The 26,140-nt window shown below is 40.0% G+C and overlaps 1 protein-coding gene across 1 annotated transcript in view; it reads right to left on the reverse strand.

The window, feature by feature from the left end:
- Positions 1 to 26,140, reverse strand: part of SPON1 (spondin 1, extracellular matrix protein) — a gene marked incomplete at its 5' end in the record, with an annotated part of 256,193 nt that overhangs the window by 126,843 nt on the left and 103,210 nt on the right. Inside the window, 2 exons of the mRNA XM_005885895.2 lie at positions 19,524 to 19,646; positions 25,676 to 25,749. Coding sequence (XP_005885957.1) covers positions 19,524 to 19,646; positions 25,676 to 25,749 — 197 coding nt within the window. The remainder of the gene's footprint in view (positions 1 to 19,523; positions 19,647 to 25,675; positions 25,750 to 26,140) is intronic.

The raw sequence follows: 26,140 nt of genomic DNA on the forward strand, positions 1-26,140 counted from the left end.
TTCCGAGATGTTCTGGGGCATTTGATTTGCAACTTTCAATTTAATCAATCAACTCGGTGGTAGAGTAAAGGGATTACAACTAACCTACTCCCTCATCACAGGCAATTTACTGCAGGGTCGCCCGTACTAATCCTTTTTACTAGACACAAGGCAGGGCTGCCTGGGCTGTGATTGCTATACCCTTTGTCCTTTTATATATGTTTGTTCTCTCACTCTGAATTTAACCGAGGCTAGGAAAAAGCTCCAAGTATTTCTTTGTACTCATGCTTCTCTTCCAGCCCCAAACAGTAGAGTTCTTGCAAATTGGGAGGGATGTTTGCCAGGGCTGTAGTGCCTGGCACAGACCTTTGCAGAAACTCCACTTGTGATTATAAATACTTGGCCTCTCTTGGCAGAAACAATTCTTGAGGGTATATTTTTCAACTTGTTGTTTGGAAAACTTAAGGACATAACTGCCATTAGCTTCAGCGGAGTGTTGTGTGCAAATTCCTGGGTAACCACACATAAAGCTGTTGTTTAATGGACTTTTGTGTATATTCCCTCCCCTATGATTTCGTAAAGCTTTTTGGAGTTTAGAATATTTTCATGCAAAGGGAAAATTAAGTCTTTGTTATTAAAGCATGCATTTCTTGGAATCACAGCCTAAGAAGTGGCAAACAGGTTTGATGGAAATATTAAATGAAAAATGCATGGGTTGGTTTCATACTTAAATGTTAACCACATCCATTTTGCCAGGAAAACTGGTAGCATTAGAACTTACATAATAACTGATCCATGATGTGCCAATGAGTCCAATCTTTTCTCCTTCACAAATCAGTTCAAAACAGGTGACTATTTGAGCTGCGTGAATGAAGTGCAGAAACCATGTCCTATTTAAACTGCCAACTAGCAAGAGTAAATGGCAAGTTATCAATGAAGTAACTTGTGCCAATCAGTGGTAATGGGACTTTGCCTTGAAAGATATAAAGAAAGTATTGCTTTATATAATTCTAAATGGTCACTCTAATAGAGGCATGTCTTATTTAAGAAAGGATATGCTCAAGAAATACAGTTTGGAGACTTCCAGGAGGAAGGCAGAGTGAGAGGCTGTGAACCTTCCAATTTCAAGTCCCATTTAAATGCCAGTCAAATAGTCTGAAGCAAAGGTTTCTAAGTACCATCATAATCATTCCAAGAAACTCCAGGAAAAATGAGTGTGGACAAAAAAAGGGGTTCTACGGAAAGTAGCCCCACGGGATGATCAGATCATAAATTCCTAGCTGGGCAGGGCATAGTAGGTAGTTACTTTGTTAGTAAAAGGTTTATCTTTAAGTAAGCCCTGTCCATTGTTTCAGGGCATTTAGGTTAACACACCTTTGACATAAGCCCTAATGACCTTTAAGGCAGCACGTAATCTTGTCCTGTAATCCAATACTTGCCTTGCTTTCTCCCAACTCCATGTAATCTTCCTTACCTTCCCCCGCTTAATTTCAAATGCTTAAAGGAAGCCACAAAACTGTTATTCTATGGAAGTATTTGATATCTTGCTCCCTGGCATATGCTATCAGTTTGACTCAAATAAACTGTTATAAAAATTCTCTACAGGTTTGCATGTTATGTCAACATGAGTAAAATAGAAAAAAAGTGAATTCTGTTATAAAAATTCTCTACAGGTTTGCAAGTTATGTCAACATGAGTAAAATAGAAAAAAAGTGAATTGAATTATTAAAATGCTGGGCTGTATGAAAGAAGAAATATGAATTAAAAACTTGGGTGCAGGGTGAGGTGGGAGTGGTAGTGGTGTGTGTGGAATGAGTAAACCATGAAATGAAATGAGAATAAAAACAGAATTTAGAGAATAGTTGCAATCTATTTTTAAATGTGGGAAGAAAGACATTATACTTATTTCAGAAGAGCTCGTTATGGGAGGGAGGAGTGAGAAGGAGTAAACAATGATAATATAGGTAAAATGTAGAATTGGATGCTATAGAAAATAAACAGAGAAAAAGAAAATGAATTAGGGAAAAATATGCAGAGCATGGAAAGAGATATGAAAAGATGCAAAAGAAGATGGATCTGGATAATGGAGTACTCTGGGAAAGATAGGAGTTCCTAAAGAAAGAGAAGGAATAAACAGGAATTAACTGAGCACATTGCACACAATCAATGCTCTGAATAGATTTGTGGCATGATAGAGCAAACAACAAAACAACAACAAAAACAAAGTTTTTAAAAAAGATGTACTAGAAGAGCTTTAACCGGTTTGGCTCAGTGGATAGAGCATCAGCCTGTGGACTCAAGGGTCCCAGGTTCGATTCCGGTCAAGGGCATGTACCTTGGTTGCGGGCACATCCCCAGTGGGGAGTGTGCAGGAGTCAGCTGATCGATGTTTCTCTCTCACCGATGTTTCTAACTCTCTATCCCTCTCCCTTCCTCTCTGTAAAAAATCAATAAAATATATTTTAAAAAAAGATGTACTAGAAGAAAAATGTCACCACTAATGAAATAGCTGAAAGTATAAATAAAGTCCTACTTAAGATTCCATTTAAAATAACTGAGATCAACATGCATCATAAAATATTTAATTTTAACTACAAGAGAGAAAGCATTCTGTAAGAGCTTGGTTACAGATGTCATGTAAAGGAATATAATTCATAAGTGAATTAGGACTATGTTTTCTTTCATTGCAATAGAAAACCACGTATGAAGCCTAGTCAGAGTAGAAAGCTGTATAATTTAGGTTTTTATAAAAATAAAAAGACTTTCACAGATTTTCAGTCTTAAGAAACTTAATCACCTACTAATAAACAAGCATTGACTTCAAAAGTACTAATACTTTAAAAATAAATCTGATCTTTAAAGACAGATCTGAAACAAAATGATGCTATTAAAAATAGTAAGAAATCATGAATTTGTAAGTATCCATTGAAGAGATGTAAATAAGAATAACAACAGGGAAAAATTGTTTGTGATAGGAGTTTGGAATTAGGAGAACCATTAAAATAAAAGTAGATTAAAATAAATAAATTTAGTAGCAAGTTAAATCAATTGAGAATGGAAATGAGAAAAGATTTGAGAAAAACAAAAAACAGCAAAGGTTTCCATAAAAGTGAGTTAAAAGATACTATTCAGATAAGGTATGAATGTATTGATAAAATAGAAGTAATATCTCTGCTATTTATTCTAAATTGATAGTTAAATTGAACTAAAAAGATTGTTGTCAAAGGGAATAAAATTATGCAAAATAATAAAACAAAATTGCATTGTTTATATAATAACAAAGAAAATCTAGAGAGAAGAAAACTAACTATAAAAAAATAAATAAATGGAGAGATAAATAATTGAGAATGGCAGAACATAAAACAGATAGGTTTAAGGTTAAAATACACGTAAGTTTAAACAATCATGTGGGAAGCAAAACAAAAGAAGGAAAAAGACAAAAAGAAAAACTTCCAATTGGATTAATACAATAATTTATTGGGAAATCTTTAAAAAGGCTTAGAAAGTGTAAAGGAAACATTAAAATGATATATTAATTAAAGTGAAAGAAAAGCAAGTGCAATGTCACATGTGGTTGAATTTAAGGCAAATGTTATTAAAGGAATTTAATTATGGTAATTATGTGATGATAAAAGTCAGAATTAATAATGAGAGCATAACAATATTGTTTCTATAGGGCTCTAAGAACATCGTGATAAATAGAAAGCAATTATTGTTTAAAAAAATCAATGATAAAATAGTACACCATTTTAGATCACGTGTTAATATCCCATTATAAAATATGAAAAACCAAGCAGAAAAGAGTAAAGTAATAAAGAATCTGAAAAACATAATTAAACTTACCATAATATAGCAGTAAGGATATTGCCAAGAATTAAATGGATTGAACAGAAAGAAATAACAAAAAAAAACACCTACAAATTTATTGTTGGTACCTGATGAGATGTTGAATTAGCACATCCTCCTCACTCTAAATTTAATGTTGGGAAACTTCAGAAACAGAGGGAAACACAAACCCATGGAGCTAACAGAGACATTAAAATAAAAGGGAGATCAAAGGTTGTCTTGAGTGTGGGGAAGGCACCTGACCCTGGAATAAGAGTATGGATGGAGGAGGACTGATGTAGGAGGATGGGTTTGGAAGTTCTCTTATTTCCCATCTCTGACATTGCCAAGGGAGAGACAGTGCCTGTCGTGCAACCAAGATGTCTGCAGCAGCAGGCCAGCCCTATTCCTGTCTCTATCCAGAGTAATCTCAGGACAGCAAAAAGATCTCCTCAAGGGACGAGGAGATAAAGGGAGCCCAGGCACCTTTGGGTGCACCCTTCTCCATCCCTTCCCACTCCAAACTCACAGGGTTGGGAATTGGAACCTAAGGCGATCACCTCTTCCTACTCCTGCTTTGTTCTAAGAGTGTCCGGATGAATCACTGACAGGAGAAGGTACCCAGTAGAATGGAAGCAAATGGGGAGTGGATAGAGTAGCAGCTGTCTTTCAACAGATGGTCCGAAGATTTAACATAAGCACATACATATCTTCAAGACATAGGGAAGATATTAGTAATATGAAGGAAGAATAGGAAGGAAAGAAAAAGAACCAAGTGTAAATTGGGTGTTAAACAAATATTTATAATGGCTGTGGTATCCCTGCCAAAGATGCACAACCTGAATCTACTCCCGAGGAAACATCTGATAACTCCAAACTGAGACAACCTACAAAATAACTGCTGCTTTTCAAAACTGTCACTGTCATGGAGGTCAAGAAAGGCGAAGGAACTGTTCCAGATTAAAGGAGGATAAACAAGCCAAGTAAATGCAGAGTGTGATCCTAGGTTGAATCTTGGGCTGAGATTTTTATTTTAAACTTGCTACAGAGCTGTGCTGTGCAATATAGTGGCCACTAGATTGTGGGGCTATTGAGTAAATGACATGTGCGTAGTCTGAATTGAGATGTGCTTTAATTATAAAATCTAACCAGGGTTTTAGCATAAAATCAATGTAAAATATATCAATAATAAATTTTCATATTAATTACACATGGAAATGATATTATTTTGGATACATTGGCTTAAATAAAATAAATTATTAAAAGTGATTTCTCTTGCTTCTTTTTATTTTTTAAAAATGTGGCTACTAGAACATTTAAAATGACATATGTGGCTCATTTTTATGTCTTACATTATACTGATATCATATAGTATTGCTATAGGGGTACAATTAATGTCACTTGAACAAGGTATATATATTAGATAGTAGTATTTTGTCAGTGTTAATAATGTGTACTGTGATTTGTAAGAGAATGTCCTTGTTCTTAGAAAATACGTGACTGAAGTACTTAAGGGCAAAAGACCAGGGATGAAGTTTGCTACTTAATCTCTAAAGTTCAGAGAAGTTGGGTTGTATAAAATAGCAAAGACTGAAGAAGAGAAAAAGAAAATATCCATAACAATCCAGAAATGAAATTCTAGGAAATAACCAATATAAAGTATGAATTTGGGTAGAGCGATGGTAGAGACCAAAGGAATCTGAGGGCATGCTAATATTCATGTTTTGTTAGAAGAAAACACAAATCTTATAATGTTTATGAAATCAATAGAGATAAATAAACATAAGCACATGTTTTAAATTAAAGGCAACCAAAAACAAAACACACACACAACCATTAAAAATATCAAAGAGAGAGAGAGAAGAAAGAAACCCAATAACAACAACAACAACAAATAAATAAAGGCAACCATCCTAAGAACAACAACAAAATGAACCAAGTAACTTCTAAATGAGTAGAAAAAAACTTTAATTTAGGCATGGAAAGAAAAGAAATGGTATTTTTAAAAAAAGTTATAATCAGAAAATATAAGATGGCAGAAAAATTGTAATATATAGTAATCACAATGTATGTGGGGTAATGAAATGAAAGAAACAAATAAAGCCATAGGGGCCTTGCATGGACCAATAATTCTCATGTTGTATGAAATAAGTAACATACTCCTCAGCATCTGAAGTAGAATAAGAAAAAAGGGCTTTCTAAAGTAAACATATACAAGGTTATAATAAAAAACACTGTTAAAATAAAAAAAACAAGAGTTATTTACTACTCTATTACCAAAACAAAATTTGAAACACAAATAGAAACCCAAATCTTTGATTAGTTGGAAATTTAAATATACTCAGCTAATTAACAAGTATGTCAAGTAGAAAGAGTACAAAAGTACTTTCTTAAAAAAAACAACTATGAAAATGAGAACTACATATTAAAATCTCTAGGAGGCACTCAGAACTCTACTAGGAAGATAAGTCACAGCTATAATTGCATTTATTATTAATATTTTAAAAAATAAAAAAGGGAAAATCAGCATATTAAGTAAGCAATATTAATTAAATAATATAAAAATTTAGCACAGAAACAAAAGGGCAATCTAAAAGAAATGAGAGAATAGTATATGTAAACCAAATATATGTAAATTAGAAAAGGGATAAAAATAGCATTATTTACTAAGTTAACAAAACTTATTTGATAAGGCCAACACAGGTAGATTTAGTCATGAAATGAAGAAGAATTATCCTTTTTGTACTCTATAGTGGTTTGCTATGGACTATGAAAATCTGAGTAAAGTAGATAATTTTTTAAGGAAAGAAATAAAATTCTAAAACTAACACAAAATAAAGAGCCTGAGTACAGCAATAACTGATGAAGAAATTGGAAGAGAAAGTGGAGGTGAGGATGGAGGAAAAATTATGTTTGTGGTTACCTCCTTCAAAGTATCAATGACTGATAGATATGGGTAGGTAGTAACTAACTAATTTCCTTCTGAAAGTTAATATGATCTTGAGACTAAAGTCACATAAAGATCATATTTAAAAATCAGAAACTGTAGACCTATTTCGCTCTTGCATATACTTGTGAAAAATTTAAAAACAATACTGATCATTAGTATTTTAAAGGAGAGTCATGGCCAAAGGGCTTAGGGTCAGATGGACCTCATTCAAAGCCTGACTTTACCAGCATTGACTCTATGAACTGCACCTAATTGCTAACCTTCCTGGGACTCAAATTCTTCTTCTTTAAATAGGAAGCCATATTCATCCTATGGGGCTAAGGCAAGTGTTATTGAGAAAATGTGTGTAAAAATAAATATGACATCTTGCAAATAGTATATAGTAGTGGGAGAATAATAATTATGCACATGCACTGAAGGAAAAAACACACCATCAAGTTAGGTTCACCACAGAATGGAAGAGTAGTCTAGCAAATGAAAAACTATCTATACTAATAAAAGGGTAAAATGCTAATTAGACCGGATAGACCAGACGTCTTCTGGACGTCCTTCCGGACAAAAGCCGCAGATGCTGAGAGGGCCGGCAGCATTGGAGAGGCGGCAGCGCAGGAGAGGCTGCAGTGCTGGCCGGTCCAGTGCTGCGGCCCCTTCTACAGAGGCAGCAGGAGAGGGGGCTGCATGGTCCCGGTCCCGGTGCTGCCTCTTCCGCAGAGGCAGCCACAGAGGCAGTAGCATGGGCCCAGTCCTGGCACCGCACCTCCACAGAGGCTGGACAGGGTGCGACCTGCTGTGCCTCAACCTCCCACATTCATCCTATGGGGCGCAAGTGTTATTGAGCAAATGTGTGTAAAAATAAATATGACATCTTGCAAATAGTATATAGTAGTGGGAGAATAATAATTATGCACATGCACTGAAGGAAAAAACACACCATCAAGTTAGGTTCACCACAGAATGGAAGAGTAGTCTAGCAAATGAAAAACTATCTATACTAATAAAAGGGTAAAATGCTAATTAGACCGGATAGACCAGACGTCTTCTGGACGTCCTTCCGGACAAAAGCCGCAGATGCTGAGAGGGCCGGCAGCATTGGAGAGGCGGCAGCGCAGGAGAGGCTGCAGTGCTGGCCGGTCCAGTGCTGCGGCCCCTTCTACAGAGGCAGCAGGAGAGGGGGCTGCATGGTCCCGGTCCCGGTGCTGCCTCTTCCGCAGAGGCAGCCACAGAGGCAGTAGCATGGGCCCAGTCCTGGCACCGCACCTCCACAGAGGCTGGACAGGGTGCGACCTGCTGTGCCTCAACCTCCCACAGTCCCTCCCCAAGCTGGCCTGGGCCCAGATTGCCCACCAGTGGGCAGGGGGCAGGGCCAGCGCTAAGAAGCAAGGTCTGAGGGCCAGCAGCTGCTGCGGCTGGCAGTGGCAGCAGCAGTGGGGTGATGCAGGCGGCACCTTCCCCTGATTGGCCTGGTCACCTCCCGCAGAGGGAGGCCAGACTGCGGCTTAGGCCCAGTCTCTGCCTAAGCCATTAGTAGGACATCTCCTGAGGGCTCCCGGACTGTGAGAGGGAGCAGGCTGGGCTGAGGGCCCCCGCCCCCCCCCTCATCCCAGTGCATGAATATTTGCGCACCAGGCTTCTAGTTAATTATAATATTCTACAAAAAGAAATTAAATAATAACAATTATATGTCCATAGGGGCTACAAATAGCATTTGAAAAGTCCAATAACCATTTAAAAATTAAAAGTAGACATTTATATAAATATCTATTTAAGGTCAAAAGTCAACATTATGCTTAATAGATATTAAAGCAATAAAAAAGAAGCATCTCTTACTCTTTGAGACAGGATGGAGGATCCTGGAGAGTATTATGCTAAGCAAAATAAGCCAGTCAGAGAAAGATAAGTATCACATGATCTCACTCATATGTAGAATCTAATGAACAAAATAAACTGATGAACAAAATAGATCCAGAGACATAGAAGCATGGAACAGACTGTCCAATCTCAGAGGGAAGGTAAGGGTGGATGGGTGGATGGGAAGAGATAAACCAAAGAACTGGTATGTATATATGCAGAGCCCATAGACACAGACAATAGGGTGATGAAAGGCAAGGGCAAGGGCAGGGGCACGAGCATGGGTGGGGTTGGGCTAGAAGGTGTCAATGGGGAAAAAAGGGGACATATGCAATACTTTCAACAATAAAGATTTTTAAAAAGAGAAATATTAAATGCATTTTAAGTGCAAATAGAAGTCAAACAAAATTATCCACTTTTACCATTATTATTTGATTGTAATGGTGATTCTTGTTAGTGAACAAGAGCACCATAGAAATCATAGGATAGTAATCAGAAGGAAAAAAAAAAAGACAAAAAACATGTTGCTCTTTGCAGGCAAATGATGAATGATTACTTATGTAATCCAAGGAATTGTGGATAAAACTATTAGTAATAAAAGCATATAGTTGCAATAAAAGTGAATAAAAGATCAATAGCATTCTAGTATACTAAGTATAACCTGGCAGAAAATATGACGAAAATTGGAAATCAGGTTCCTAATAAAAAAAAAAGTAAAATAATCCTAGAAAATTATTAAGGATATACAAGAAAGAAACTTCAAAGCTTTCAGGAGGGAAAGGAAATCATTTAGGAAAAATTAAAATTTGTTCAAGTCTCAGTGTTTAGAGAAATTGCATATATATTTATACCAGGAAACATGAGCTTTGAAAACGTACTCCCCATTATTAAAGGGTGTTCTCCTAGCCCTGGCCGGTTTGGCTCGGTGGATGGAGCGTTGGCCTGCAGACTAGGGGGTCCCAGGTTCGATTCTGGTCGGGGGAATGTGCCTTGGTTGTGGGCGCATCCCCAGTGGGGGATATGCAGGGGGCAGCTGATTGGTGTTTCTCTCTCATCGATGTTTCTGGCTCTCTGTCTTTCTCCCTTCCTCTCTGTGGAAAATTAATAAAATAATTATTTTTTTTAAAAAAAGGGTGTTCTCCTAGCTAAAATTTCAGAAACCACCTAACATGTAAGCACTGAAGTATCTACTTATAACTTTGCTTCTTTGAATATGCTTTGGGTGGAATGAGAGCCTAGTGCCTAGAAAGGGAGAAGGGAATTAGAGGCCTAAGGAATGGGAATTGAATTGGCACCCAAGTTTACCCACAGGCCCAGAGGGAAGACAGTCCCATTTGGATGTCCTATGAGCAATGGGAGGGAAGCAGCATTTGACAGGTGGGGGATTCTAACTCAAAGGTGGGGGGATGTAGTCAAAATCCTATCGTGATGACTGACTTTACTGTATTTGTTAATTTTGCTTGTTATTGTACCAAGGTAATACATGTACAGAGTCAAGAATCAATTTCTGAAAGTGTGGCCACATCAGTCAGGTGCCGCAGGAGATTGATGACATAAGCAATGAGGCAAGAGAGAAGAGTTTGATGAAGGAATGTTTCTGGCTCTCTGTCTTTCTCCCTTCCTCTCTGTGGAAAATTAATAAAATAATTATTTTTTTTAAAAAAAGGGTGTTCTCCTAGCTAAAATTTCAGAAACCACCTAACATGTAAGCACTGAAGTATCTACTTATAACTTTGCTTCTTTGAATATGCTTTGGGTGGAATGAGAGCCTAGTGCCTAGAAAGGGAGAAGGGAATTAGAGGCCTAAGGAATGGGAATTGAATTGGCACCCAAGTTTACCCACAGGCCCAGAGGGAAGACAGTCCCATTTGGATGTCCTATGAGCAATGGGAGGGAAGCAGCATTTGACAGGTGGGGGATTCTAACTCAAAGGTGGGGGGATGTAGTCAAAATCCTATCGTGATGACTGACTTTACTGTATTTGTTAATTTTGCTTGTTATTGTACCAAGGTAATACATGTACAGAGTCAAGAATCAATTTCTGAAAGTGTGGCCACATCAGTCAGGTCCCGCAGGAGATTGATGACATAAGCAATGAGGCAAGAGAGAAGAGTTTGATGAAGGAATAATTTATAAGGACATGTCAAGGTTAAACGGAAGCAGGAAGATGAGGGCCCTTGGATGGAAAAACTTTCCATGAAAAAGTGATCCAGAAAGAAAGGTTCTCTGTGTCCACCTGGACTCTGGGCAGAACAGAAATGGTCTCCCTTGAGAATTTATAACCATGGGTTTGGAGTTTGACATTGCTCCATTATCTTACAGCTTTGTGTTGTTTGAAAGAGGTCTGATGCCACTTGGTTCCTGATCTTTTGCTTGTGACTAGTTTTTCTGGATGCTTGTTGGGTTGTCCCTATGCTCATTATTCTAAAATGTCAAGATAATATGCCTTTTTCATTCATTGTGCTGAGCCCTTGACCTTCTTTTAGTTCCTGAGGCTATTCCCGCATTTGTACAAAGAACTGGCTTGGTTCCTAGGCACTGCCCTCTGTGCAGGTTTTAGGATTCATCTTTCCATGCTCTGCTAAGACAGTTACCCTTTCTCTATATCTTTCATCCTCCAGATTTTGGTGTTATTGTAGCCTTCTTTCCTCTTTTCTTGTCTTTGTGGGTTTATATCCTTTTTATTCATCTAATGTTATCTTTATGGGAATTGAGGAAAGATCAGAGATTAATGTGTATGTTTGACCTGCTATGTTTAACTGGAAAACTGATTACTGATTTTCCTTTTCTACTCTACAAATAGTGAGTTGTTGCTATAAGACTTCCCAGAAAGGTGGAGGGAAGGGAGGAGAAAAAAAGGGAAGAAGCTATTTAATGCTTTCTCTTTTGCCCCTTCTTTCACTGAACTGGTGTATCATGACACAGGTGCTTGGTATCAAATTCTATTTCCTGGGGGTGTGCTCTATTGTGACTCAGACTGGTGGCGGCACAGCTGGGAGGTCTGATGGGCACAGTTACTCAGCCTGGGGAAGAATTTCCCAGTGATGGCAGAAAGCAGTGGGATTATTGTTTGTTGAATGTTTAATTTTGTTTCTGAAATTAGATCAAGAGAAGAGTCCTATGGTCCATATATGGAGAAAATCACTGTCCTAGGCAACCCACTGTCCTAATGAAACCCACAAATAATAGTCTTACCCATGAATGGGAAGGAATTGAGCAAGCTAAATATTATAAAGCTAATAATTCTTCCCAAAATAATTTGGGGATTTAGTGCAATCCCACTTGAAATTCTGATAGGATCCTTTATAGAACTTGATAAAATTATTTCACAATCATTTATAAATATAGAAAGATGATAATATTGAGGAATATTTTAAGAAGGAAGCATACTACCTTCCCTTCCAAGCCAGAAACCTGGCTTGTCAGCTTTAATGTTTCTCTCTCACTCCTCCACATCCAATCCATGAAGAATCTACCTCTAAAAGATCTCAGATCCATCCCTCCCTCCATCACCATGTTCACTGCCTTAGTCTGAGGTATCACCATCACTGTGATATCTCCCTAACCCATCTTCCCATATACCACTAGCTCCATCCAATGTGTTCTGCATTCAGCAGCCATGTAAGGTCCTATCTCTCTCCTGCCTTCACCTCTTCATGGCTTTTCACTGCTCATCTCCTTCCATTCCCTCCCTTGCTCATTTTGTATTTGCTATTCATCTATCCATTCCTTCGTTCATACAACACTACTTATTGAGAAGCATTCAATATGCCAGACAATAAGCTAGGCCTCGAGGAGATAATGAGCAAAGTCAGATCCGATTCCTGCCAACACCCTAGTGGTTTTAAAGGCAAAGGACAATAAACAAAATAAAAAAAGATTCAAGTGTGTTAGTAATTGAACCAATCTCAATTTAAAATCATAAGATTCGTTTTTTATTACCATTACCTGGCAAAACTCAAACACTGAACACTGAAGAGGCTGGGAGACACAGATATATTTATTCATTCTTGGTCGCATGGTGAAGTGATAGAAATGTTTTGGAGAAGAATGTGGCAAAAAAAACCTCAAGAGCCACAAAAGTCCATCTCCTTTGATCCAGCAGTCTTACTACTGGAAAATTATCTCAAAGAAATAATTCAAAGGAAGTAGAAAGGGAAGAGGAAGGTTTTATGTACAAAGTTTTGGTATTGCAGTGCTTTTTATGTTTGCAAAGGCCCTGGCATCACCTAACTGTTCAATAAGAGAACAGTTAGGTGAGCGGTAAGAGCAAGCTGATGTAATAAATTGTGGCCGTGGAAACACAATCCAATGCAAAAATGTGTTCACATGTGATATAGGAACTCTATATACAGATGAATATACAAAGAAATGAAAGTCGTTGCCAAGTGTTAGCATGGCGGTCTTTCATGTGATTGGATTTAATAATGAATGATTTTTCAAATTAAGTGAACCAGTGGAAAAAGTGGCTGAATTTCACTGTAAAATTAACTTCGATTCTGTAGAGTATATTTCCCAGTGGCCATGTTTATATTTGAGGTAGTGTTCCCAAATGCAAAAAATAATTGGCTCCTGGAAAAGGTTTTCTTTTTGTCAATATTTATTTGTTAAACAGTGTTAAACCTATATCCAAGAATGGGGGAGTCATGCATTTTACATTATCAAGGGAGATTACAGAGTCTCTCCCGAGTGGAAGCATTTGTCAAAAACCCAGGAGCTGTGTTCAGAACAAGAGAGTAAAGAGACTCAGCATGTGTTAGGCAACTCCCAATCCCCTGGCAAAGACTGGGCATGTCTCCAACTCCTGGGACACCCCTATGCAGTAACACTGCCCAGTCACCGTGTTTCTGTGAAGAACACTCGCTCCTGGACCGCAGCTGGGCACTACACTCACCACACTGCTGAGGACAGACACTGGGGTGGGGTGGGAAGTGCGGAGTGGGGGGTGGGGGGAGCACACTAGCACTGTTAATACCCCAGGGTTCTAGAACTCTGTTCAGGCTCAGAGAATGTAAACTTTGACTTCTAAGGATCTCCGCAGAGTAGGTCTTTGTATAGTGGGGCAAAGCTGTTCAGAGTTTGGTATCTGTTGAGGCCATGGTGGTACAGCAGGGCCTTATTAAAAGGTGCTTTGTGTATAAGACATTCGATTTCACTGCAGAGGAGAGAAGCCTGCCTCACGACATCCCTCAGAGGAAGGCGGAAACGAATCAGGAGTGCTGAGCTTTGATTTTGGTTCTGATACTCTGGCTATGAGATCTGAGCCCTGAACTTCTTTGTGCTTTAGGTTTTTTCCACCTATGAAGTAAAACTTGCATGAACCGGCCTTAAAACAGATTTCTAAAAAAGTACTCAATTGGGAGTGTTTTAACAGGATTTTGCTATTTCCAGATGGCCAGCAGGGATTTATGGCATTACAATAGAGGGGGGATGTCAGAAGTCATTTAGGTCATCTTCCCTAGCTCCCCACACCTGCCCCCTCCAAGAGGAAGGGGTGCACTGGATGCAGAAAGTGCTCTGGTCTCCAAGAGACGGAGCTCCAAAACCATCAGTGTTTGGAGCTAACCATTTTGCATAATGGCCGAGAAGAGCCAGGGCAGATGTGGCCCACACAACAGATGGCTGAAGGCATAAGGGTGTTGCCCAATCCCCCATCTGAATGCTCAAGGGCAAGTTATCCAAAGAGAACAGAAGGACAGGCACCCTAAGTTGCTATCTTATATTATTGCAGAGGTTCTCAAAGTCGTGGTTTACTTTGAGAGAGTGCCACAGCGACCTCGGGGCTCTCTGAGGCCTTTCCAGGGAGACTGTGAGGTGAAACTGTTCTCATAACAGTACTAAGATATGATTTGCCTTTTCCAATGTGTTGACATTAACATTGCTGATGGGGAAATAAAACCAACCCAAAATCCGTTGATGGTGCAAACCCAAGGTGAGTAAAACTATTGGAAGTTAGTGCGGATCAAGGCAGTGGCCTTGAGCTGTATCAGTAGAGTGTATTCTTCACCGCCAGAAACGTGCAGCGCACAACAACCATGAAAGTCAGTTTCCCCTGAGAATGTCCTTGATGAAACCATATAAATTATTAATTTTATCAAATCTCTGTACCTTTGAGTACACATCTTCCTATTGTACTGTGTGACTAATTGGGAAATCTGCGTAAAGCACTTCAACTGCAAACTGAAGTGCCATGATTGTCTTGCACAAAAGCACTTGTGCGATTGTTTGAGGTGCAAGCTGGACTGACAAATGATGGTTATTCAGACTTGAGAATCTGGCAGACATTTTCTCAACAATGAAGTGAGCCTATCACTTCAAGGAACACACCTGACAGCATTTGCGGCCAATGATAAAATTCAAGCTTTCAAGCAAAACTTAGAATTTTAGAAAACTTGTATCTGTCACTATGAATTTTATAGCTTTCTAATATTTAAACCCTTTTCTGATGAGACTGGAAGTGGTATAATGAATGTGATTTTTGATTCTGTATAATGAAACGTCTCCACTTTTGGATCATCTGCATAACTCAGAACACCAATATTTTCCAAATGACCAATGTGTGATGTTACAAAATCATTCATTTGTATCAGATGTACTCACAGTGCCAAGGAAAGCAATGCATTTTAATGCAATAGAATATGAGTTTATTAATATGGTTTTAATATTCTACATTGTAATTACCCTTTAAGAAAGTAGAGTAGTCCCCTCTCCCCCCAGTCTGAGGTTTTGCTTTCCATGGTTTCAGTTTCCTGAGCTCAATCACGGCCTGAAAATATTAAATAAAAAATTCCAGAAATAAGCAATTCATAAATTGTAAATTGCACACCAGTATGAGCAGTGTGATGAAATCTCCTGCTGTCTTGCCCTGGAAGTGAATTATCCCTTTGTCCAGTGTATCCACACTGTGTACATTACCTGCCCGTTAGTCACTTAGTAGCTGTCTTAGTTATCAGATGGACTGTCACAGTATCAGTGCTTCTGCTCAGGTAACCCTTATTTTACTTAATAATGCTAAGAATTATTAAGAATAGTAATGCTGGCAATTTAGATATGTCAAAGAGAAGGTGTAAAGTGCTTCCTTTATGTGAAAAGTTGAACATTTTCAACTTAATAAGGGGGAAAAAATCACAACCGTATGCTGAGGTTGCTAAGATCTACTCTAAGAACTAATCTTCTACCAATGAAATTGTGCAGAAGGAAAAATAAATTCATGCTAGTTTGGCTGTCCCACCTCACATTACAAAAACAATGTCCACAGAGCGTGATGAGTGCTTAGTTAAGATGGGAAAGGCATTAAACTTTACCATAGGTATGCATGTAGAGGAAGAAACATCCTATATAATAAAAGCCTAATATGCTAAGTGTCCGGTTGTCCGTTCAACCAATCAAAGCGTAATATGCTAATGATATGCTAAGGCCACTCAACTGCTCATTATGATGTGCACTGACCACCGGGGGAAGACAGTCAACCAGTTGACCAGTTGCTATAAGTGCACTGACCACCAGGGGGCAGACGCTCCCACCGGTAGGTTAGCTTGCTGCTGGGGTCCAGCTGATCAGGACTGAGAGAGCTGGGTCAGACAAGCCTTAGAGCCCTCTGGCGGTCTCTCCCTGGCTGGCCAACTTCCCGCATTCCTCCTCAGCCCCTATCGTGCACTGGTGGGGTCCCTCAGCCTGGCCTGTGCCCTCTCGCAACCCGGGACCCCTCGAGGGATGTTAGAGAGCTGGTTTTGGCCCGATCCCGCAGGCCAGGCTGAGGGACCCTACTGGTGCATGAATTTGTGCACCAGGCCTCTAGTAGTACATATAAGGCTCAGTACAATTTACAGTTTCAGGCATCCACTGGGGGTCCTGGAGCATATCCCCTGAGGATAAGGGGAACTACTGTACCATTTGCAGAGTTTTGGTATAGTATCAAAGAAGATTATCTGTAATGATCTGAAAAGGTTATTAAAATATTCTTCCTTGCCGAAACCGGTTTGGCTCAGTGGATAGAGTGTCGGCCTGCGGACTCAAGGGTCCCAGGTTCGATTCCGGTCAGGGGCATGTACCTGGGTTGCGGGCACATCCCCGGTGGGGGATGTGCGGGAGGCAGCTGATCGATGTTTCTCTCTCATCGATGTTTCTAACTCTCTATCCCTCTCCCTTCCTCTCTGTAAAAAATCAATAAAATATATTTTAAAAAAATATTCTTCCCTTTTCCAATTACTTGGGCGAGATAGAATTTTCTTCATATATAACAATCCAAAATATAAACCATGACAGGTCAAATGCAGAGGCAAATATGAGAATCCAGGGGTCTTCTATTAAATCAGAGGTTAAAGAGATGTGCAAAAATGTAGAACAATGATACTCATTTCACTACATTTCTTTTGTTTTGAACAATACAGTTATTTTCATAAAATATGGTAACATGTAGTAAGTTTATTATTGCTAATTCATTGCATGTTCCTTTTCAAAAAGTAAGTAATATTTTTAAATTTCTGTTTTAATTTTTCCCATGGTGACTATTGAGAGACACAACCCACATAAACAAAAGACTGCGGGAGTTCCCAATAGCTTTTAAGTGTGTAAAAGGGACCTTGCCGTTATAAAGCTTGAGGACGGCTGCTCCAAGATCCTTGCAGAAAAAGCAGCATTTTTGATGAGTAATTAATAAGGAGAGAGGGACTCCGAATTTATCAGTTTGTACTATTGTCGGGAAGCAGCATCATGGCTTAATTGGGCTTAATGGCAAGCATTGGTTATCAAGACAAAATCATCCCTGGAGACGCCAAAGGGTAGTCATCTATGGTTGAAGATTGGTAGAAATCACTTTTGGTAATATCACATTTTTAAAGCCCTGATTGGACCTCTGTGCCCTTTCAATTAGCTCCAGTCTCCTGAGCATTCAAGTCCTTTTCCTCCAAGGAGGGTCCGGCCCACACTTCCAGCCCACACCCCCTGCTCAGTATTGGCTATGGCGACTAGATGCGAGCTAGAAATCTGCCTCCCAGGTCATAGCGAATGCCACTCTGAGTTCAGCAATCAGCACACGGTACTTGGGGAGGCACCAGGCACTTCCAGGCACTGAGAATAACAAATGAGCCTGTCGTGGCTTTTGTCCTGGAGAACTTTGTCTGATGGGAATAAAACTCCTGAAGAATAATTACAGTATGATGTGATAAATGCTCTTCTGTACATAGTGACCAAATTTTTCCCGACCAAAAATTAAGACACACTCTGACATCTGTCAATGGAAGCATCCTGAGGGATCTGGAATACATATATTTATTAAGAAACTCCCAACAACTCCACAGACATTCTGTACAGATTTGTCCTTGATTTGTCCCAAAGATCCAGAAACAATGGTCTGTACCTTTTAAATTTGTTTTTTAGTTCTGAGAAATAACTGTCAGAATAGAAAAGAGCAAGAAGCTCATTAGGATTACAAAAGATGAGTAATGGACCCCTAACATTTTGCTTCTGGGTTGGTGGATGGGAGGCACTGGGGGAAATCTTTTCCTTCATACTCGTTCCAAGTGGTTTCCACCCCCAGGCAAAGAGCCCAAGTTTGTTCTCGAAGGTCTCCCACACCAGCTGAAGCAGATCAAGCTGAATCCCAGAGTCAAGAAAATGAACTAGTAAGAGGCTCCTAAGATGCAAGCCTTAATTACATGTGGGTAAAAATTAAACAATTGGGCTCTTGATCTGCCAAGAAATGTTGGAGTGCCGTCTGGGTGGGCTGTTTGGGGACCACGGAGGTTCTAGTCTGAACTGGGTCTTCTTAAGTTCTAACCATGTACCCTTTGCTCCCCCTTCCTTTGGGGGCTGACTCAAATCCCTCCCTTTAATCTCTTTCTCACAGTCCCACTGTTCTTTCCCAGCTGTGGCAACTCCAAAGTGAAATGAACAAGAATCAAACAATAAACAGAAAAAGCATGCTCAATGCCACACAGGGACATCCTGCCACCCACCGTTAGAGAGAATGGGCAACACTGGCTCTTAAAGGCAACCCAAATGAAAGGCAGGGCAAGAGGCCTGAAAACCCCTTTTGGAATCTTGGCTCCACTACTTACATTTGACTGTGGACAAATCATGACATTTCTCTGCTCTCCAGTGAGTTCATCCACAAAAACTGGTTATTTTTGAGACTTAAATGACACAATGTGTAAATGGCACACAGTAAGTCCACACCATCATAATTGTCACATCTTTTTGTGTGATTATTTGATTAGTGTCTGCCTCCCCACTAATCTCTGAGTTTTTGAGTTTTATGAGCTGTGTCTTTATTTTGTGCACATTACATCTCTAGAGTTTTGCACAGTGGCTGGCACTTGCTAGGCATTTGTTGAGATAATTGTGTGAGAAAAGTGAGTTGGCAGAGTCCCACTTAAGGGTCTACTTCAAAATAGCAAGTTTGGGGTCTCCCGACAAGTCTCATGGATCGGCATTGGCTACCTGGAGCACGGTGTCACAAAGGATTCTAAGGTGGTATCTGGAGTCAGCAAGGAAAGGGTGTGCTGGAAGACTACCAATGCCAGCTGTGGTTAAGGATGCTGCATATTTGTTGACCTTGGTCTGAGTGAAGAGCAGGTCCCCTTGGCCAGCCATTTCAAGCACAAAGGTGTCTATTGTATGGTTCGTGGATAGAGCCATTTGAGGAGGACTGAGGGTTACTGCATGTCTGAGCTGAAGATAAGCTGCCTGACCTCAGGAATATTTTTTTAAATCACAAATAAGAATACACTTAGAACAATGCTATGCAAAGAAGCCAGAAGCAGACCTCTGTCTTGAGGAATTCACTTGCAGGGAATGTGCATTTCATGAATCATTTGGCAGGAACGAGCAGACCTAACATACTTCAGCTAGTGTATCCCACCACCAGACAGAACTCTGTAATGCACTTTTCCCAAACCCATAAAGTAGCTGCTCTACTCACGAGGATAATCCTTTGGGTGCGTCTTCTCAGACCAATTCCCATAAAAGGTGAGTCTGTACTTGGCAGTCCCGCAGGCGCAGCAGTCTAGGATTGGTTTGTCCGTCACCCCGTCAAACATGGAATCTGAAACAGGAAGGAAAGGCACCAAGTTAGGAAGCAAATGTGGGTCTTGATCTCGTCCTTAATGCTTGGGGAAAAACATATGAGGTGCAGTTTTCATTGATTAATAACACAGAGAACCAGGTCAGGACTTGGGCTATAAAGGATTCTGTATACCTCTCAGTATGGCAACCACATTCTGCAATAAATAAATAAATAATAAATAAATAAATAAATAAATTTTGCTCTTATCAAGTGAGGAGACCTGTGGGATCAAGAAGGCAGAATATTTGGGACGGAGGTTGTATTGAGAAACCAGAGATAAAACTGACTAAGTTATCCATTCTGGGCCCCGGTCTCTTCCCCCACCCCACCCACAACATGATTTTCCCACCAAATTTTAAGAATATACATGTGTGTGTTTTCTCTAAGAAATATCTCCTGGGGCCAGATTGGCAGGACCAGAAGGAGTTGCTTTGAAGGAGCAGTGAGAACAGAAAGACAGAGACAGAAAGATAAAGGACTGCTGGAAATTATTATTTTTAAAAAGATACGCATATATAATCACATCACTTCTTATCAAGCTTTCAGAGGCTTTACTGGGAGGGGTGGTGGGTGGGGAATATGTTCCGAAGTTCGGGTTTACTTCTGAGCACAGTGGCAGCCAGGAAAAACTGAAGATTCCCTCTCTGGCCCTACTTTTAGCTGTGAATAGCTGATAAGTGGGGAAAGAGAGATTACATGAATAAATTCAGAATTTCCGATTGTCAAGCCCACATCCCTAACTGCGCATTGTTGCCTGTCGTCTCTTCTGCTTCCTGCAAGATGAAAACAATGACTACAGCTGCAACTTGCTTCAAGTGCTTCAGTTTCTCTAGCGCTATTATCATAAATGTTCTTTTTTTCCAAGTTGGACATTTATTCTTAAATATTATATAAAGAGCAAGCGACAAAGAGTACAAAAATCTTTTGAGTGTAAGAAAGAGCATTTTACAAGTGTTCCATATGGAATTCACTGGGTTCGTTTGGTTTGAATATGCAAAATCAGTGATGGGTGGAAGAAGTGCATTCTGGGCTCCAGGATGGAGAAGAAAGGACGAGTTATTGTAATAATAACTACACTGTATAGAGTCCTTGTATGTGCTGATTCTTTTCCACATATAGCTGGGATTGTCTTAGCAATCCTAGGAGGTAAGTACTTTAGTTAACCTCATTTTACAGATCAGAAAACTGTGGCATATTAGGTAACCAGCCCAAGGTCACAGGGTTAGTGAGTGGTGCAGGCAAAACTGGAGCTCAGGTCTTTTTGAGTCTGGAGCCCATGCTCTTTATTTTATTTTATTTTATTTTATTTTATTTAACTTTTATTGATTTCAGAGAGGAAGGGAGAGGCAGAGAAAGACAGAAACATCAATGATGAGAAAGAATCATTGATTGGCTGCCTCCTGCATGTGCCCAGACCAGGAATTGAACCATGACCTCCTGGTTCATAGGTCAACACTCAACCTCTGAACACGTCAGCCAGGCTGGAGCCCATGCCCTTAATCTCTGCACACTATCTATCTAGCAAAGACCTTTGGCTGGATAGATCCACAGAAACACCAATGAGTGAAAAAAAATTTTTTTAAAGAATAGTTTACTGATTTTTTTTTGAGAGAAACATTGATGTGAGAAGGAAACATCAATCAGCTGCCTCCTACACAACCCCTACCAGTGATCTAGCCTGCAACCTGGGCATGTGCCCTTGACTAGATCGAACCAGAACCTCCTGGTGCATCGGATGACGCCCAACCAACTGAGCCACACCAGCCAGGGAGAGTGAAAATTCTTCCATGTGTTTCTCTTTTTGCTTTTTCAAATGGAGAATGGTACATTAAAAAATTATTTCCCCACACAGCTCCAGGATTTCTAAACAGTCCTAAAGAAGAGTTCTGAAACCATGCAAAACAGAAATCCCTGGTGGCTACTCTTTGTACACTTGGAAGAGACCAGAGCATTGTCTGTGCTGAGGAACAGGCTCCCACTGCCTCATGCACAGGTAACCCACGTCTGATTCCTGTATGAGCCACTTTGACAGTGGAGGGACAAGCTCTGTTGAATATATTTCAGGAAAGGTAGGATAAATCATAATTCCTAAATATTTTTTTTTTGCTTTTTACATTTCCATTATGACCAACTATGTTGTGAAAAAACTAAATTCGTTTTGAAAAAGGGATTCAGAGCTAAGAGGTACATGCTGGGGTTTCGATGGTGACTACCAGGCACTGTCAAATGAAGCAGCAATAACCTCTCAAGAAACCAAAATAAGGCAAAATTGGAGCTTTACCTTATCCAAAGGGCTCTCAGGTCTATAGGTGGTAAACTTAACATGTATCCAGGAGTTCAAGGGAATACATTTTACAATAAATCTTTTGAACTTCCAACAGAAAAATAAGCTTCTACTTAAAAAGAAAATTTCTAAGTTTGAAACTAGAAACAGACATATGGTTTCCTACTGAGGACAAGCCTATTGAAAATGAGCCAGGCTTTCAAAGGGTAGTGATAACAAGTGTTAACTTCTCTCTCCGCCTTCTAACCACAGCAGGGCCTGCAAAATACAGGTAACTTCAGGCCCTGCAGCATCTCCTGAGCTGCCCTCTCTCCCCATTTCTACTCTCAGTCCACCAGTTTCCTTGTCAGCGTTCATCCTTTACTCTCCATTCCTCTAGCCCTTTTCTTCCTTTTCTCATTATCCCTTTTCTCCCGCAGTCTCCTCTCTTCCCTGCTTTCCCCTTTATCTTCCCCTCGCCTTATTGCTCTCCCTTAATTGTTTGTGACATAGATTTAAAGTGAGCCTGTGGATGCATATGTTTATTATGGGTCACCTTTTTGAATATTTTATGTGTCTCACTTAATTGTAACTAACTTAATGTTTTCTGTTTCTTTCGTAAAATAACGATTGCCATTGCTTTTTAGCTGTGCAGGTCTTAATTTTTCCCCTATGCATTAACAGCTTCTACTGGGAAAAAAAATAATAGATACTTGCATCTCTCTCCCCTTCCCTGATTGATTTGATTGGACTCACCAAAGGATATAAAGGCCTTAATGAAAGAGCTAGAGATAATTAAGTAGGCATACACATTTAAGAGAAATCCCTTTGCTCGATGCTGATGAATTAAAGACTTTCTTAACGTGATCTGCCTGCTAACTGATGAATTTCCTCATGGGTCTGTTGTCTCTGGGGATCATCTACAACTGTATCTAAAGTGCCTACAGCCCATTCATGTAATACTTTAAACAATAAAGAACTTTTTTAAAAAGATCCTACAGCCCAGGTCCTGCTGGGCTCCCCGCCCCCCTCAGCCTCCCAATAAAGTTGTCATTAGAAAGTGGTGTTTTAACACTAACTGGTTTGGCTCAGTGGCTAGACTCGAAGCCGTGGGTAAACTATGGCCCGCGGGCCGGATCCAGCCCATTTGAAATGAATAAAACTAAAAAAAAAAAAAGACCGTACCCTTTTATGTAATGATGTTTACTTTGAATTTATATTAGTTCACACAAACACTCCATCCATGCTTTTGTTCCGGCCCTCCGGTCCAGTTTAAGAACCCATTGTGGCCCTCGAGTCAAAAAGTTTGCCCACCCCTGGGCTAGAGCATTGGCCTGCAGACTGAAGGGTCCCAGGTTCAATTCTGGTCAAGGACATGTACCTTGGTTGCGGGCACATCCCCAGTAGGGGGTGTGTAGGAGGCGGAGATGTTTCTTTCTCATCGATGTTTCTAACTCTCTCTCCCTTCCTCTTTGTAAAAAATCAATAAAAAATATTTTTTTAAAAAGGAAAGTGGTGTTTTAAACAGGTGCGTGTTTAGTCATTTCATTCATTCAATATTAATATTTTAAAATGTATTGTCGACACTATTACAGATGTCTACCATTTCACCCCCACCTTTACCCACCTCCACCCAGCCCCCAGCCCCCTCCCTCTGGCCATCACCATGCTGTTGTCTGTGCCTGTGGGCTATGCATATATGTTCTTTGGCTAATCCCTTCACCTTCTTTCATCCAGTCCCCCCCGTCCCCCCAAGTCTTCTCCCCTCTGACCTCTATCAGCCTGTACCATGTATCCATGCCTAGAGGATCTCTGTTTCAGAAGCGATAACCAATAGAGATTTGTAATGCCACTTTATTGACACTATATCTGCAAAATTTTAGCATAGTCATAGCTTAGACAAGGATTGAGTTTTTGGGACATGCACTTAGTTAAGGATTGCTATCAGTATGTGGAGTGTCAGCCAAGGGCCTCCTTAGAACCCTCAAATCCGGGAGATAAGGTTGTCCTTGATAGTCAAACTCACAAAGCCACCCCCCATCTGTAAGTGTAACCCAAAACACGGCCTGTAAATGTGTGATCCCGAAAACCCACAACTCTGACCCACGGGACTTCAATGGCATCTCATGGAGCCAGGGCAGGAATGGGATTGCCCTTTAGAAATCGAGAGCCTCAATAGTTGAAATGTTCCCTTGTTTGGAGAAAAGCTGAATGGGCATGTGAACAATGAAATACAGGAAAGGAAAGCCCCAAAAGCCACGTATGGTGATGCCCACTGGAAACTGACCAGGGTCCTGACCCAAAGGTTCCATTCTCTGGCCCCTATCCTATGGCAGGTATTGCCCTAATGCAGGTATCTAACCTCTCCCCTTTTGCTCTTTCCATGCGTAGCATGCAACACCACTCCCCCCATATAGGGTCTAATTTCTGTTCTAGCTCATCTACAGGGAAACATATGCTTCAGGATGCTTTGATCTACCAAAGGCAACAGTTCACGCTACTGAATTGGGAGGTAGTCCCTTTGACAGAAAGGAAATGTTAAGGGCATTGACTCTTAGATTCAAACCCTGCCCTCTACTGCAAGCTGTATGATGCTGAGCAAGACATTAAATTTTTCCCACCTCAGGCTTCTCATCTATAAAATGGGGATGATGTAATGGTTTTTACCATATAGGGTTGTGCAGATTACCTGCTTAAGGTCTGTGAAGTGCTTAGAATAGTGCCTGACATGTAGCAAGCACTCAAAAAAAAAAAAAACCCAAAAAACAAAAACCTATTCTTATAATTTTCCCAGAAGACCTTTATCAACCTTTCTTTTTCTTAGTAGTTTATGATTTGCTAGAATTGGAGAGGATTATTTCTTCTCAAAATGCTAATGGCTTGAAATGCAAATAAACTTCTGCAAAAATGAATAGAAATGAGATAAAGATGTATAATTATAGAACATTTTCTATTTTTATTTAGTTCTTTAATGACTTCTAAACACATTCAGATGTTTAAGATCTTCATTTTTTACAGTAGATTAATAAACAAGCTTTCAGATACAGATAATAATAACTAATACTTACGGGTAGCATTTCCTATGTGGCAAGGAGGCATGGTAGAGTTTTACATGTATTAAGCCAGATGAGCAGAAAGGGCAGAGACAGGCTTTAAACCCAGGTCAGATCTGAATCCAGGCCTCTGGCCTGAACTCCCCAGTCTACTTGATCTGGGTGGGCTTTGTTAGAATGCCTTCAACCAATGGAGAGGGCAATGATGAGCTTGCACATCTAAGGACCAGATCCTTGAATGTGGTGAAATCACAAGGCCAATGCCCCCATGGCAACCCCATCTCCCTCTGTGCTTTCCTGGAGAAGGTTCCTCCATATCATCTGGGTACTACCCAAGTTTCTGTTGGTGATTATTCTGGAAAACCATTAAAACTTCTTGTGCATTCCTTAATTAAGTCCTGTGAATTATTCCAGGGAACCTCTTCAGAATAATCACTGTTTCACAAAAATAAAAAAGACAACACCAATATAAGGTACATTATCTCCTACCCAGGGAACCAAGCTGGGTAATTAGAGCTTAAGGCAGATCCAATTATCCGCAGCACACAGCCAGATTAAAAACTGGAGCTACGTGAGGAAGCAGGACCCGGAGGAACTCAGAAAGCACAATCATCTTAATTCCCGAAGCCAGGTGTTTGGACTGAATAAGCCACCTTCCATTTATTTGGCTCTCTCCCATTGCATGTTCTTACCTTGTTCACAAAGTTTCTTGGTCAGAGAGCCCTCATCTTGAAAATAAATGATGCGTTTCTGTACGATGCTGGCCCTGTAGGGAAAGAAGACACAGTGTAGTGATGAGGATGTCAGTTCCTTGCCTGGCCACTGATAGCTGTGAGGCTTTGGGTGAATCACCTCAACTCTCTGTACCTCAGTATCTTCATTGGAAAATTGACAGTAATAATACCTACATCATGGGATTGCTATGAGAACTAAATATGAAACTATATGGTAAGAGCTTAGCACATAACCTAGAAACCACTCAATAAATATTAGTAATTGTATTGGTGGTGATGGTGCTAATATTAAGGGAAGAAAGTGAACTAACAGCATTTTCAATAACTTTTCTCAATGGTTCATTTTACTCTATATCAAACTATTGAGGCCACTGTAGATCAACCAAATTCAAATAAGATAAGCATGTCAAATCCTCTTCCTGA

The sequence above is a fragment of the Myotis brandtii genome, unplaced genomic scaffold (assembly GCF_000412655.1).
Source record: "Myotis brandtii unplaced genomic scaffold, ASM41265v1 scaffold934, whole genome shotgun sequence".
Lineage (NCBI taxonomy): Eukaryota > Metazoa > Chordata > Mammalia > Chiroptera > Vespertilionidae > Myotis > Myotis brandtii.